Here is a 14868-nt window from a genome sequence, read left to right as displayed (position 1 = left end):
GCTAGGTAGTGGAAAAACAAGCCTTTGTTGGGTAGAAATGAAATCTCCCCTTCCTCTTGGAGCTACTTTCTGGTCCTTATGGCTGCTGGCTCGTACACAGATGCCAGTTTCACCCAGAAACCATATGGTAAGGAGTTGGCTCCTGAACTTGGATTAAAATCTGGTTACTCTATGAGGCTTCCCCCACCCTCACCCCCAACCCCCCTGCAGTATATAATCTCCTTGATTTTAAATCTAGTTACTTTGATTAGCATGATTGCCACCTGGGTAACTTCTATTATCAGGTGAATTCTATGCTTTCAGAATCCAAACCAGTCAGTCCACGATGTACTCCACTTTGTTTCTGAAGCTCTTTTACTGAATTTTATCCACGAACCACAAGATTCCATCAATGTGCTACTTAGGTCTACTTTCTGTGGGGTGACAGTGGGGGCTATAGAAGATAGAGGCAGGGATATCGGTTGACTCTTGGTTACAATTCTGGGGCAGACCATGGTGCATGGAGTGCCCAGCTGAAAATTAACTTTCCTGAGTTCAAATCTAGCCTCAGACACTTAAGAGCTGGGGGCGTGTGTGTATGAGATTCTGGCTAAGTCACTTAACCTGGTTTGCCTCAGTTTTCTCATCTGTGAAATGAGCTGGAGAGAAATGGCAAGCCACAGTATCTGCCAAGAAAACCCCAAATAGGGTCATGAAGAATTGAATACAGCTGAATAACAAAACAGTAGTTTTTTCCAAGGTTTTGTCTCTTTACAACTTCTTTTCACCATTCTGGATTAAGGTCTTATCCTCCCTCACATGAAAGCCCCTCAGATACCTGGAGACACCTCTCGTGTCCTCCGTGAGTATTCACTATTCTTGGCAAATTGTGGTCATTTTCATATAACATATGAATTCAAGTCCCCTCATGGTACTAGTTGCCCTCTTCTGGACACTCTAACTTATCCACAACTGAACAGAATACACCAAGTGAGAAGTCCAAAAAGGTCAGAGTACGGTGAGACAATACCCTGCCTATGACTGAACACCATGTTCTAGTCCCCTTAACCAAATTCTCCACATCTCTTTCCTCCAAGGAATGTTATTTACCTGTCTCATCAATACTCATTCCAATTTAAATGAAAATCAATTCCATTTGGTGGTGCTCTCCCATCCATGACCATCCGAAGCTCCTACCTACTTCACTTTAACAAAACTTCAAATCAAACTGAATTTAAGGGAATATCTGCAGAGTTTTACAAAATTTCTTCTCCATTTTTTATGGAGAATTCAATACGCTCTATTCCTATGCCAGTAAAAAAAAAAAAATCTTCTTCTTCTTCTTCTTTTTTTTTTTTTTAAAAGAAACGAGTGAATCATTGTGGGTAATTGTCAAAGAATGAATCCCCAACGGACCCTGTTGAGTGTTGCGCCAATACGCCACTGCTGTCAGATTCTGTGTTTTGTCAAAAGCAAGCACCCTTACTCTATAATCACAAAAACAAGGGACGGGCCCCTCCGATAGGGATCTTTGCCAGAAGTTCAAGTGTCTTTTCAGAAGCTGGCAACAAAGCCAACGGTTGGCACTGATCTCAGGCTCCAAGATATTGTGCAGAAAGATGGGGCTGGCGTCCAAGAGATTTTTACTCTGAAATTATCTCTTATGAGCAAGTGTAAATGTATTTTATTAGTAGAGGGTATGTGTGTATATGCGTATGTGTGGTGGTGGTTGTTTTAAAGACAAGCCTAATCTTATCTTGTGAAGCGTTTCACAGCTGCTCTGGGGCTGGTGCATTTTTTCTTTTCCCATAAGACACTTTAACTCCATTGTGAAGACAAAAAAAAAAATTGTTCCTGTACAGATGTGTTTGTGTGTGTGTGTGTGTTTTTAAAATATATTTCTGTTTTCTTCATGCTGCTGCAAAAGTTGAAAAGAGAAAAGCTTTTAGAAACATCTATAAAATCACAAAAATTAAAAACATGGCTCTATGTGATTTGTATGAGGAAGTCCAAAAACCTCATTAATCGGGAAGCAGGTTGCTTCTGATGGGCCTCTGTGCTCGGGATGGAAACTAAATTAAATCTAAGAAAGGTTAATGTCACTGGCTGAATCTGTGGCAGAGACAAATTTCTCCAACTGAGGGCAAAACAGGTCCCCATGTTAACTTTAAATTAAATTCCTTCCAGCTTCTCATAACACTCGAGGATTGGATGAAAAAAAGAGATAATTATTTTTCTTTGACCAACTGGACACTTTGGTATGGGGTAGCAGAGAGGAAAGGGGGATGGTAAGGACCCTCACAGCCTTCTAAGCAACAGAATTACAAATCATAAGCATCTAGAGAGAGAGAAATCCATAAATCAATAAATCAAGTGACACTTTTAAAATCTACTGAGACAAAGGCACCAGAGCACAGGAGGACATAAAGTCAGCTTTGGAATCGCCAAGGCCTAGTTTCAAATTCAGCTTCTCCCATACACTGAATGGATCTGAATAAATCACTAAGGCTCCCAGGTTCAGCTGGTATCCCAAATCAAATTCCTACTTACTACAATCTGTGACAATGGGCTAAGTTCTTGATCTCTTTGGATCTCAATTTCCCTCACATGTAAAAAGTAAAAGGTTTGAATTATAGATCCTCTATGGTTCTATTAGATCTAACATGACAGTTCCACAAATAATAATTTTCTTGAAAAACATCCATTGTTATGGAAATGTTTTGCATGACAACACAGGTATGACCTATATCAAATTGCTTGGCTTTTTAATAATGGATGAGGTTTGTTAATAATGAGAGAATTTGGAACTTAGTTTTGAAAATTAACATTGAAAATTGGTTTTTTTACATGTATTTGGGGAAATATAAAACACTAAATAAATAGAAAAACATCCACTGTTGATTTGCTCTATAAATTGTATTGAAATCATTCTGTTTGAATTGTGAGGGTGAATTGAATTTGCCATGTGCCTTTTTCTCCCCCTCAAATAATTAAGAAAATGGAAAAACCTCTATAAAAATTCAAACATCACAATCTCTAATTTGGCAAATGTGCTAAAAGGGAATTATATAGAATTATTATTTTGTGTCACAGGCGCTTTTCTCCTTGCTTGCCCTCTTGCCTTTCAGCCACAACCCAACTCTGTCTCCAAGATTGGAATCTAAAGCCCAAGAAACTCCATTAAAATCCCTCTGCTCTGCTCCCAAGGCTTCAGGATCATGACCTTGCTTGGTCCTTCAGTGAAGGGAGCTCAGGGCTAGTTGGCACAGACCTGTCACAGCAGGCATATCACATCACATCATATAAACTTGACTCTTGAGACACCCAAGACGGAACGTCCAAAAGGATTTCCAAAACAAGGCAAAACACTGAAGATGCTTGGTCCATACATCTCCTTTCCTTCACTCTTCTTTGTCTAAAATGAGCTCTGGAGTGGCAGAGCTTTATTTTTATAGATTAAGATCTTTGAACCTACTTATGTGGATTTCACATTGTCTTTCTTGATAGAATTTAACCTTATTGAGGGCAAGGGACTGTTTCAGTTTTGTCTTTGTATATATCCTCAATGTCCTGTATAGTATATGGCATATAGTTAATACTTAATAAATGTCTACTGATTAACTGAAGGGACCTCAAAGGGGATCTAATCCAATCCTCTCATTTTACAACAAGAGAAACTGAGTCCCAGAAAAGGGAAATGACATATAATTCTTCTTTGAGTCATGAAGATCTCACCAAATTACCACCTTTGTGAAGGAAGTATTGCCTAATAGTCTGAGGAAAGAGGTGGAAACCTAAATTTTTTCTGGTTCTTTGTTTTAGAGATAGATAGATGACCACTTATGTATTTTAAAAATTATTCTGAGAATGGTTCCAGAGGCTTCACTTGACCACTGTTGAGATGTGTAAGTGAAAAAAACAGGTTAAGAACAACTGTTTTCAATGGTCTCTAGGGGCCCTTCCAATTCTCAAGGTTCCATGACACTGTGAGGAATAGCTGTGAATAGCAATGACTTTTGCAAACCTGAAGCAAGGAAGATTTTTCAGTCATAGTTGAAATAAATGATAGCCAAATTTTTCTCCACATCACACAACTTTATAACAAAATGACTGAAGTGGTTTTAGGTTGTAATTTTTATTCCCTGAAAAAATATCTCTCCTCTTGCTGCCTGCATAACACGAATACTGCTCAAGAAAAGGGTTTAGCTGTTATTGGATGAAAGGTGACCTTAGAAGTAAAGATGGAGAAAAAGGATGGATTCCAAAAGAAACTGTTATGTACTCAAGGGGCGGATTTCTCTTGAGAAATTGATCATGCACCCATTGGGCTGCTCAGGCATCAGTCCGTTTCATAGGAACAGCCCACATGAAGCAAAAGTCAAAGAAAGAAGCAGTTTGGGGAGGATTTAATTATAGTGAAGAGAAATGCTGCTCCCTTAATGTGTTTGTAAGGCAGTCTGTAAGTTTAACCCCTCAGTGGCTGCAAGCCGAGTAACATCCTCTCAAGACTGAAACAGCATATAGATAGCTTGTGCCCCTTTGCTGGGATTAAATCATGTTAAGGGCCATGGATAAGATGATTACTAGCTGCTATATGGACAATTATATAAATATAAATTGGGAGTCCCAGAAGCTAAATCTAGTCTATAACATCACAGCCACCCTCTTCCACACTTTAGGGGACCACAATGTTCAGTCATTTCTTTGTGACTTCATTTGGAATTTGATTTTTTTTTTTGGCAAATATATTGGAATAGTTTTCCATTTTCCTTCTCTAGCTCATTTTACAGACAAGGAAACTGAAGGCAAACAGGGTTAAGTGATTTGCTCAGAGTCATAAAGCTAGAATCTGAAACAAAGTTCAAAACTGGACCTTTCTCACTCCAACTCCAGTGTTCATTCTAATTAGGCCAAGTCCATAGCACTGACCACAGCAACAGTAATGATAGCTAATGTTTATATAGCATTTTAAGTTTTGCCAAGTGCTATAACATACATGATTTGATTTGAACCTCACAACTGCCTATAGGTAGGTATTATTATTCCTATTTAGTTGTTGTTGATCAGTTGTTTCAGTCGTAACCAACTTTTCATGACCCCATTGGGAGTTTTCTTGGCAAAGATACTGGCTAGTTTGCCATTTCCTTCTCCAACTCATTTTATAGATGGGGAAACTGAGGAAAACAGTTAAATGACTTGTCCAGAGTCACACAGCTAGGAAGTGTCTGAAGTCAGGTTTTAATTTAAAAAAATGAGACTTCCTAACTCCATAGTGGGCACTCTGTGCAGTATCTTACCACCTAGCTACCACAAGGATACCATAGATTTTGTATTTTCCGATTGCTTTTCCTAATATTCTGTCCAAATGCCTAAGGAACTGCCCAGAAATGTCTACTCCCTTGCTCAAGGTCACAAAGTAGTAAAGAGCAGGGCCAGGATTTGAATCCAGAGCCTCTGACTCCAAAATTAACACTCTTTTCATTGTACCATGATGTTTCAAATGAATCATGTCAATAATTCAATTCAGATGGTACAGAATTAGAATGGAAACAAGCATTTACTAAGTGCCTACTGAAAGCAGTTATGTAGCTCAGTGGACAGATGTTGGGCCTGAAATTGGGAAGATCTAAATCCAGACTAGACCTCAGACACTTACTGGCTGTGTAATCCTAAGCAAGTCACTTCATCTCTTTACCTCAGTGTTCTCATTGGCAAAATGATCTAGAAAAAAAAATTGGCGAATCTCTGTCAAGAAAACCCCAAATGGGATGACAAAGAGTCAGATAACACTGAAAAACCACTGAACAACAAGAAGTACCTATGATGTACCAAGCACTGTGTTAAGTACTGTACCAATATCACAGCTCTAGACCAAAACAAATGAACAAATAAAAATCACCCCCCGCAAAAGAGGTAAAAAAAAAAAAAAAAAAAAAGCCTCAAATGCTGTTATTTCTTTATAGGGTAAAAAATGTTTTTTGAATGCTGAATATGACAAATTCAAACAAAAGGGAAAGATTTCTCAATAATAAGAGCTAGCCAAAAGTGACAGCTTAGGAAGGAAGGGGGTTCATAGAACCTTAGATGTGGACCTAGAAGGGACCTTATGCATCATCTATCCCAAAGGACAAAAACTATGCTCAGAAAGCTCAGGAGATTAGCCCTTGATCTTTGCATTAGTGCCCCTGAGCCTCTGTTCTAAAGCTTTATAACTTGAAAATTCAAAGCGATTAGTAACCATCCCCACACCCCCCTCACTACATAGAGAGCCACAGACTGGGTTAAAATGGGTGAGGAGTTTGGATGCTTCTTCAGTCACTGATCATCCATATTTCATGCCCTGGATCTATTTTTATGGAAATGCTTACAGTTAGATTGGCTGAAATACTGACATTTCCAAGACATTTCTGTGGTTTATGGGGACAGAGGGGCAGCATATTTGCCAACAGAATTGTCTCTTAAAAGTGCAAGTTCGATGGCTGCCATCCTTGAGTCAAGAAGAACAATTTATCAAGCTACCACTTTGATTTAAAAAAAAAAAAATACACACATACATATATATATATATATATATATATATATATATATATATACACACACATAAGTACGTATGTATATATTTTTTAAGAATAAATAGCTCACTCCTTTTGCTCAAAAAACTGTCCAATTAATCTAACTTCCTGAGCAGGCTACCCCTCAGGAAGGAAATAATACCATTTAAAAATGACTGGTCATATTATCTCCTATGTCTGCCCTTACAAATGAATAAATTTGCATTCTCATAAATCGATCTCTTTATGAGTTTGGTTTGAGATGCACCAATCAATTCTGGAGGGACTGGTAAAATTTGATTTCTGAATGCTGAGGAACTTGATTTATGCCCTTTCCCAAACTCCTATACTCACCAATCAATCAACGAATCAATCAACATGTATTAAACACTATTTTCCAGGCACTATACTAAGTACTAGGAACAGAAAGAAAGAAGCCCTGCTCGCCAAGAAACAACAGGGACATAATTGGTTACATACAAGATACATACAAAGTAGATGGAAAGCACTAGGATCTGGGAGAAGCCTCCTGCAGCATAGAGCTGCATCGTAAAGAAAGCTGGGATTCTAAAAAATGGAGGGGAGGAAAGAGAAATTACCAGAACACACCAGAAGCTGTTATTTCACTGGCAAGATACTTAGCCTCACTGAGTCTGTTCCTCCAGCTGTAAAATGGGGTTGTGAAACTCAAATGACTCCCACTTCCATGAAGACAAGGACTATATCTTATGTAAATTCTCTATATCCCAGCATCTAGTGCAATTCTTTAAAGACATTAGATATTTAATAAAGATATGTTGGATGACTGATTAGCTACAGGTGTAGTACAGATCCTAGGTTAGTGCTTGAGCTCTCAAGCTATCACGCTGCCTAATGACGACCAACGTGAGAGGCTAAGCAGTTTTCCCCCAAAATCAACCATAATATTAAGCATCTGAAATGGATTTGTTGATCAGTTATTAATTAAGTATCCACTATAGGCAAAGCACTATGCCAGAAACTAGAAATACAAAATGAAACAATCTTTATCCTCAAAGAGGAGGTTTTATCATATATAATGTACATTGAAAACTTTAAAGTACAATACAAATAGTAATGGCAGTAGCAGTAACAGTAGCAGCAGCAGCAGTAGCAGTAACAGTAGCAGTAGCAGTAGCAATAGTAAAAATAGTAGTAATAGTAGTTTCAAATATAATTTTTTTCCCAAACAATCTAACATTGTTGAAAGTATACTAAATATATAAGTATTGTTCTACCATATTAGGAGATATGGAAAGAGACTGTAAGAAGTTGTTAAATTCACTATGGAATTTTTAAGGAATAGTGTAGATTTTCCAGAGGACAATGTTGAAACACACTACTTGTATCCCCTACCCCCCTCAACTCCTGGAAGAGACAATGGGCCAACAAGCAAAATGAGACAGTCTTGGATATGACCAATATGGGAATTTGTTTTGCTTGACTATATGCATATTTGTTATAAGGTTTTGCTTTTGCTTTTGCTTTTGTCCCTTTTTTCCAGTGGGCATTAAGTGGGAGAGAGAGAAAATAAAATACTTGTCAACTGGGAAACAAAACAAACAAAATCTGAAATGAAGAAATGGCAAATCCCTCATCTGTTTGTGATAGCTTCGGTCTGGTCTAGCGTGGAAGAACGGGCCACTCGGTGACCTCTGAGGCTTCCTTCGAGCTCTGAGTTTCTCCAGCATGGATTTTAAAAACCGAAGGAGAACTCTTAAGCCCTCGAGTTCTAGTCTTGTCATTTATTACTACTATGCGGCAATACTCTGGTATAAAGCCAATAAATCATTTGGACGGGAAGTGGCTGGAGGCAGGATTAATTTCATTATCATCTTTAAGCAGATAGGTGTCTAGCATGGCCGCTGTCTCCAGTGAAGACTGATTCTCTATCTCCCCTGACAAGTCTTACCCTTGCCTTGCTGACAGCTCTAACAGTTCATTTTCCCCGCTCCAGTCGCTTGTTCTGTCTTTCTCAATTAACGAAAATAAGTGGAATCGGCCTCTTTCCTACAGTGCCTGCGCCCATTAGGACATCGTTACTGTGCCAAGCAAGGAGACTCACTGATGCTGGCACCATCCTCACTGTCACAGCTGCACAGGTCAAACAAATCAATCAAAAATAAAGGAGAAAAGCATTTCTCAGAGGGCCGGGCCTCTTGACTTCTGGACTTACCAGCCTGCTGCCTGGGCCCCAGGGACAAAAGCAGACTCTGAAGGAAGCTGAACAACAAAACTTCACCTGGATGTTGCACGACCCTCGCCAAGTGCTCAAATCCCTCACTCTCTCTGTCCCCTCTATCTGACATCCAAAGGAAATACCATCTACAGTAACATCTGACTTAGAATCTATGACTTAGGAAAAGGCAGCCAAACATGGCAACCAGTTTCTTAGCCAGATAAGCCAGTCTGTGAAGCAATTATAATCCACTGACAAAAAGGTGTCTATTTCAAAAAACAACTCAAATATCTAGAAAAGTTGAGGGGAGGAGAGAGAGAATATATAAATACATAAATAAAAATATAATTATAGAATATATAATAAATAATATAAATAAATATAAAAATATATAATACATATAATTTACGTGTAATATAAAAACATAATTTACTATGTGCATAATTATAATTATATATATTGTAATTGCCAACAGAATTGTCTCTTAAAAGTGCAAGTTCGATGGCTGCCAACCTTGAGTCAAGAAGAACAATTTATCAAGCTACCACTTTGATTTAAAAAAAAAATACACACATACATATATACATACACATAAGTACGTATATATTATATATAATATTTATATATATTACATAATATATATATATTATGTAATATATATATATATATATATATATATATATATATATATATATATATAAAATAAAAATTCATTAAATGAATAACTTGATGATGTAAACTACAAAAATACTTTCTCCCAAATGTAAATGAAAGTGGCAGAAAAACCTACAGGGAATCATGGGGCTTAGGGAAGCAGAAAAACCTGGATTCTGGTCTTGGTTCTGCTACTAATTATTAGTGTCACCACAAGAAAAGCCATTCTCCTCTCTCTAGGCCTCAGTTCCTTTATCTGTAAAAATGAAGGGGTTGACATCCCGAAAAAGAACTATGGAGTGAATCTGAATGCAGATCAAAGCAGGATATTTTCATTTTTATTTTCGCTTTTTTTCTCATGGTTTTTCCCCTTTTGTTCTGATTCTTCTTTCATAACATGACTAATGTGGAAGTGTGTTTAATATTATTGTACAAATATAACATCAGATTACTGAAAACTCTATTTAAATGTAATTGGAAAAAATAAAATACTACTAAGTGGAAAAAAATGAGGGCTTTGGACTTTAAAGATGATCTTTACTGTTCCTCCCAGCACTAACATTCTATCTTCTTTATGATAGTTATCTGAGATGTCTCTTCCATTTCTTTTAGAATATAAATTCTTTGCTTGTAAATTATTCCAACTATTCTGGAAGCCAATTAGGAATTTCAGCCCAAAAGTGACTAAACTAGCACCCCCATCCTGCCCCTAAAGAGATCAAAAAAGGAAGAAAAGGACTCATAAATACAAACAAATTTATAGAGGTCCTTTCTGTTGTAGCAAAGAACTGGAAACAGAGTGTTCCTGCCAATTGGCAAATGACATTACAAGTTATGGTGTATGAATACAATGGAATATTATGGTGCTGTAAGAAATGATGGAAGAGAAACCTGCAATTATGTGTATGAAAAAGATACAGAGTGAAGTGAAGAGAATCAAGAGAACAATTTATAATAACATTGTAAAGAAAAACAACCATAAAGGGCTTAAGAATTCTGATCAACTATAACTCTAAGAGTGATGATGAAGCAAACATCCATCTCTTGATGGAGAGGTGAGAAATAATCCATTTTCCAACAAAATTTTACCTATGGCCAATGGGTAGATTGCTTTTGCTTGACTAACTTGTTACAAGGAAAGGTTTTGGTTTTTTGGGATTTTTTTTGTTTTTGCATATACTGGGAATAGGAAAGTGATAGAAATAGAAAGGACATTGATGAAAAGAAGAAAAAGAACCCAGGGGTTACACAGGGAAGTTTTGAAGTACCAATTAATAATTAGTGTTAATTTTAAAAATAAGCTGTATGTAATAGAAATTCATAGTTTATGTGCACTTTCCTTTCTTTCATTTTTTGTATGAAAAAATATTCATGTTTATTGATATCTGTGAAATTTGTAATGATAAAAATAATTAAAAGAAAAAGAATATAAATGCCTTAAGACAGAGACACAAATGATCTTGTCTTTGTATCTCCCAGAGTTTAGAACAGTACCTAGAACATGGTAGGAAGAATTCTCAAGATCAGTACTGAAGGAGAGGAAAGGGACTGGGGTTGAAAGAAAATGAAAGTGTGTGTATGTGTGTGTGTGTGTGTGTGTGTGTGTGTGTGTAACTCCCTTTCAGCTCTAAATCTGTGTCTCAGTTTTTCTATGTGTAATCTGTAATTTGTAATGTAAGAAAATATAAGAAACCTAATACTCGCACTGCTAATTCCCCAGGTTGTAGAGAAAATCAGATGGGACAATGAACAGAGGATGCTTCTGGTGCCCAAATGCCAGCATTGTTCTTACCTCATAATGGCCGATGGTATTTAGCTTGGTTATTCCATCCTCCAGAATCACAGAAGAGCTATCTATGTCTAAAAGTTCTTTCTGCCGTGTACCCAGTTGAAGCTCTGAAAGATACAAAAATCATTTTTCCCTCTTCTTTTCAAGATTCTAAATGAAAAGAACCATTCACGTGAAACATTACCCTCTCAACTTCAAGAGTTTTATTTATGATCAAATAAAACTGAAACAAAAATGTGAAAAACATTCATTTGAAGACAGGAGAGTTAGCTGGACTGGCACAAAAGAGTTCTTAAAATTCTCCCTTTTGAGATGATATTTACCAAATTTTGTGATGGGGAATATAACTCTTCTGTGAAGAGGGAAGGTATTACAGGCCTTGGGACTCTTTGAAGCAGACCAAGACCTGGGGAATGTCCCTATGTACTATCCTATCCCTTCAATTCAATCCCTGAGACCATCCATGAAAAAAACCATGGTGTTGAAACTAAACTGGAGTGTGATTTATGGAGAACGGCACTGGATTCATTGCCTTTTTTTCTTTTAAAGAGGAACTCAATCAGAGTTTTAGAATATTAACAGGTTTGCAAAAATTTGTTCACACTGACCAATGGTGACCTTTCCCATTCTGACCATACTTCTACTGTAATATAGTGGAAAGAAAACTGGGTCTTAACATAAGATCCAAGCACTCCCAAAGATCCAATAACTTAACTGGGAACAAGTGACCTTTATTTTCATTATAGTTGGTTTCTTTTGTAATTGGATATCTTTTGTTTTATGCATTTAAAGACATCACTCTGAGAATGACTTTATTAGACATCCCACAGAGACTAGGATACAATGTCTGATCTAGACATTGAGCCCAAAGTCCAGGTTCTTTTCCTGCCCACTGCTATCTTAGTTTTCTCATCTGTAAAATGAGGAATGTGGACTAGACAGCTTATGGAAAGGAATTCAGTTCTACATGCATGCATCTATGACCCCACATTAGGAGAACAAAAATATTGGCATATGCTAAGCATGTGCCATCACTCCTGGAAAGGGTGGTCAATTGATTGCCCTAATTCATCTAACTAGTGATTGCCCATGATCATTGCTCTTTTAAATGAGCTGTTGCATCTTATGAGCATGTGAGCACTTGTATAAAGTCATTCACAGTCCCTGTACAATTCTTTTCTGTTCCATAATGCATGTGGAAATGCTCATTTTAGTTGAATGTTTCAGGAAGTTAAAAAAAAAAAAAAGTTTCTTGAAATTAATGATGATCTTTTTTTTCTTATTTTCTTGGCACTTAGCTCATCATTTAGCACATAGCAAGGGCTTAAAAAGTATTTTACATTCATTCATTGATGAAGGTATAAAGATAATAGTACTGACTATTATGTTTATAGTACAATATTGTACAGTATGATATAGTATAGTACAGGAGCTGTGAGTTTTTTGTTGTTCAGTCATGTTTCACTCCGTGAACCCATTTGGAGTTGTCTTGATAAAAATACTTGAGTAGTTATTTCCTTCTCCAGCTCATTTTATAGATGAGGAAACTGAGGCAAATAGAATTAAGTGACTCGCCCAGGGTCACATGGCTAGGAAGTATGTGAGGTCAGAATGCAACTCAGGAAGGTGAGTCTTCCTTATTTATTTCAGGCATGGCAGAAAAATGTGCACTATGATACACAACAGACTGTTTGCAAGTCTGTTTGCTGATGCTATATAGATGGATTGCACGAAGTCATCCACAATCTCTCCCATGGTTCCTTGTGGGACCATTGTAAGCTGACTGAATGAGGAAGAATCAGAATGTACCTTGAGGCCCTAATAACATTTTTTTTCCTTTTTGCAATGCTAAGTGGACACTTAGAAGCAGCTGGAGGTAGTGGACAGGGAAGGACCCTGAGTCAGGAAAGCATGCATTCAAGTCCATCTATCTCTGCTGTCTTAGACAACAATGTTACAGAGAAAGTGCTAATCCACACAAGAAAAGAGGGCTTTCTCACTAGAATCTGACAATAATACCCCATCTTCTTCCCTCCCCACCCCAGTCAAAAAAGTAGGCTCTCTTGGGAAAGAACATGGTACTGAAATCGGAAGAATGGTTCCAGTCTTGGTTCCATCACTTATACCACATGTGGGTTCACCTGTCTGAGTTTCAGTTTCTTCAGCTGTGAAATGAAAAGACTGGATCAGGTGTTCTCCCCAGTCTTAAATCCTATGATCCTATGGATCTTAGACTCTTGTGAGCCATGTTCTAGCCAGAGACTCTGACACATAAATCAAATCATGAAAAGAACACAGATGGGAGAGTCAGGTGACCTAACTTCTAGGATTCACCATAATACCAGCTAGCTATGTGACCTCAAAATTAAGGTTAGGGTTGGTTAGCTTCTCTAGTTTGAGTTTCCTCACCTATAAAATGAAAGCACTGGACCACATGATGTCCAAAATCCTCTCCAATTCTAAAAGATTAGGAATCTATGAAAGAAAAGTTAGAGGAAACTCCAATTGGGATAACTCCCTCTTCCAGTGCAGATTGATATATCTTCTGCAATTTAGAGTCATAGGGTTGCCCAAAGCATGGAAGGGCTAAATCAAAGGATTAAAGTATCATGGGTTTAGGGATGGAAGGGACCTATGGGACCACTGGAATCCAACTTCATCAACTGACAGATAACAAAACTGAAGTACAGAGAATTAAGTGAATTGTCCAGAATCATAGCCAGTATGTGTCAGAGTCAGGGTTTGAACTGAATACTTGACTGGGAATGTGTGACTTTTATGGATTATCTTCCCATAAAGATTGTAAGTTTCTTAAGCAAAGGGATTGTCTTTGTTCTTGTTTGTATTTTTATGTCACAGTGCCTGGCATATATAGGGGGCACTTAATAAGTGACTCATTGATTTTGAGGCCAGGTATAATATTTTATGTATATATGTATGTATGTATATGTATCTCTGTTTCTACTATGTATATTTATCCAACTATCCATCTATCTATCTATCTATCTATCTATCTGTGTGTGTGTGTGTAAATTGTGTTGCCTCTCTCACTGTCAAATGGTTTTTGTCTACCTTGCTCTCTTTTCAGTTGGGACCTACAAATGAATACTGTTCTTTATGGATTTGCTCAAGCTGTCTATGCTATCTAGTAGCCCCTATGATTAGGCTTAATCCTTGTCTGTGATTTAACTTGGAGATTCTACTAGGGTTTTTCTTTTTTTTCTTTTCTTCCTTCCCTTCTTTCCACCCTCTCTCCCATCTTCCCTCCCTCCTCTCTCCCTCCCTCTCTTCCTTCCTTCCTTCCCTCCCTTCCTCCCTCTCTCCTTTCTTCCTTCCTGCCTGCCTGTCTGCCTTCCTTCCTTTCTATATTGTATGCTTAGCAAAGCACTGTAGCTGTATCTGAAGAAGAAATGAAACTTGTTACCTACTTGTGGCTGTGATTTCTTAGCCTTCTTTTCTCTCTATCCCATTATCCATTATCCCCTTGAAAATCCTCTGGCAGTCTTTGGGAGATTACCACAGTGTCGAACTTAAAAATGTTTATGAACATTTGAGGGAAGCAGGTCCCGGTTACTTTGCTCACGCATATGTTCTTGATTTCAGTGTACCAATAAGAGCCCAAAATGAATTCACACCAGATGCTACTTTATGTAGGAGGAAGGCAGAGAAGATACTTAATGCTGTATATGATTACTCCC

At 37.6% G+C, this 14868-nt stretch overlaps 1 protein-coding gene across 2 annotated transcripts in view; it reads right to left on the bottom strand.

Annotated features, from left to right (window-relative positions):
* PLXNC1 (plexin C1) overlaps positions 1-14868 on the bottom strand; it is a 237013-nt gene that overhangs the window by 24873 nt on the left and 197272 nt on the right. Inside the window, exon 23 of one of the 2 annotated variants that reach the window (XM_031940839.1) lies at positions 11174-11277. The exons of the other annotated variant lie outside the window; for it this stretch is intronic. Within the exon in view, the coding sequence (XP_031796699.1) occupies positions 11174-11277 (104 nt within the window). The remainder of the gene's footprint in view (positions 1-11173; positions 11278-14868) is intronic. 2 annotated transcript variants of the gene reach the window in all.

This window comes from Sarcophilus harrisii, chromosome 5 (assembly GCF_902635505.1).
Source record: "Sarcophilus harrisii chromosome 5, mSarHar1.11, whole genome shotgun sequence".
Lineage (NCBI taxonomy): Eukaryota > Metazoa > Chordata > Mammalia > Dasyuromorphia > Dasyuridae > Sarcophilus > Sarcophilus harrisii.
This window is presented reverse-complemented; position numbering and strand designations above follow the sequence as displayed.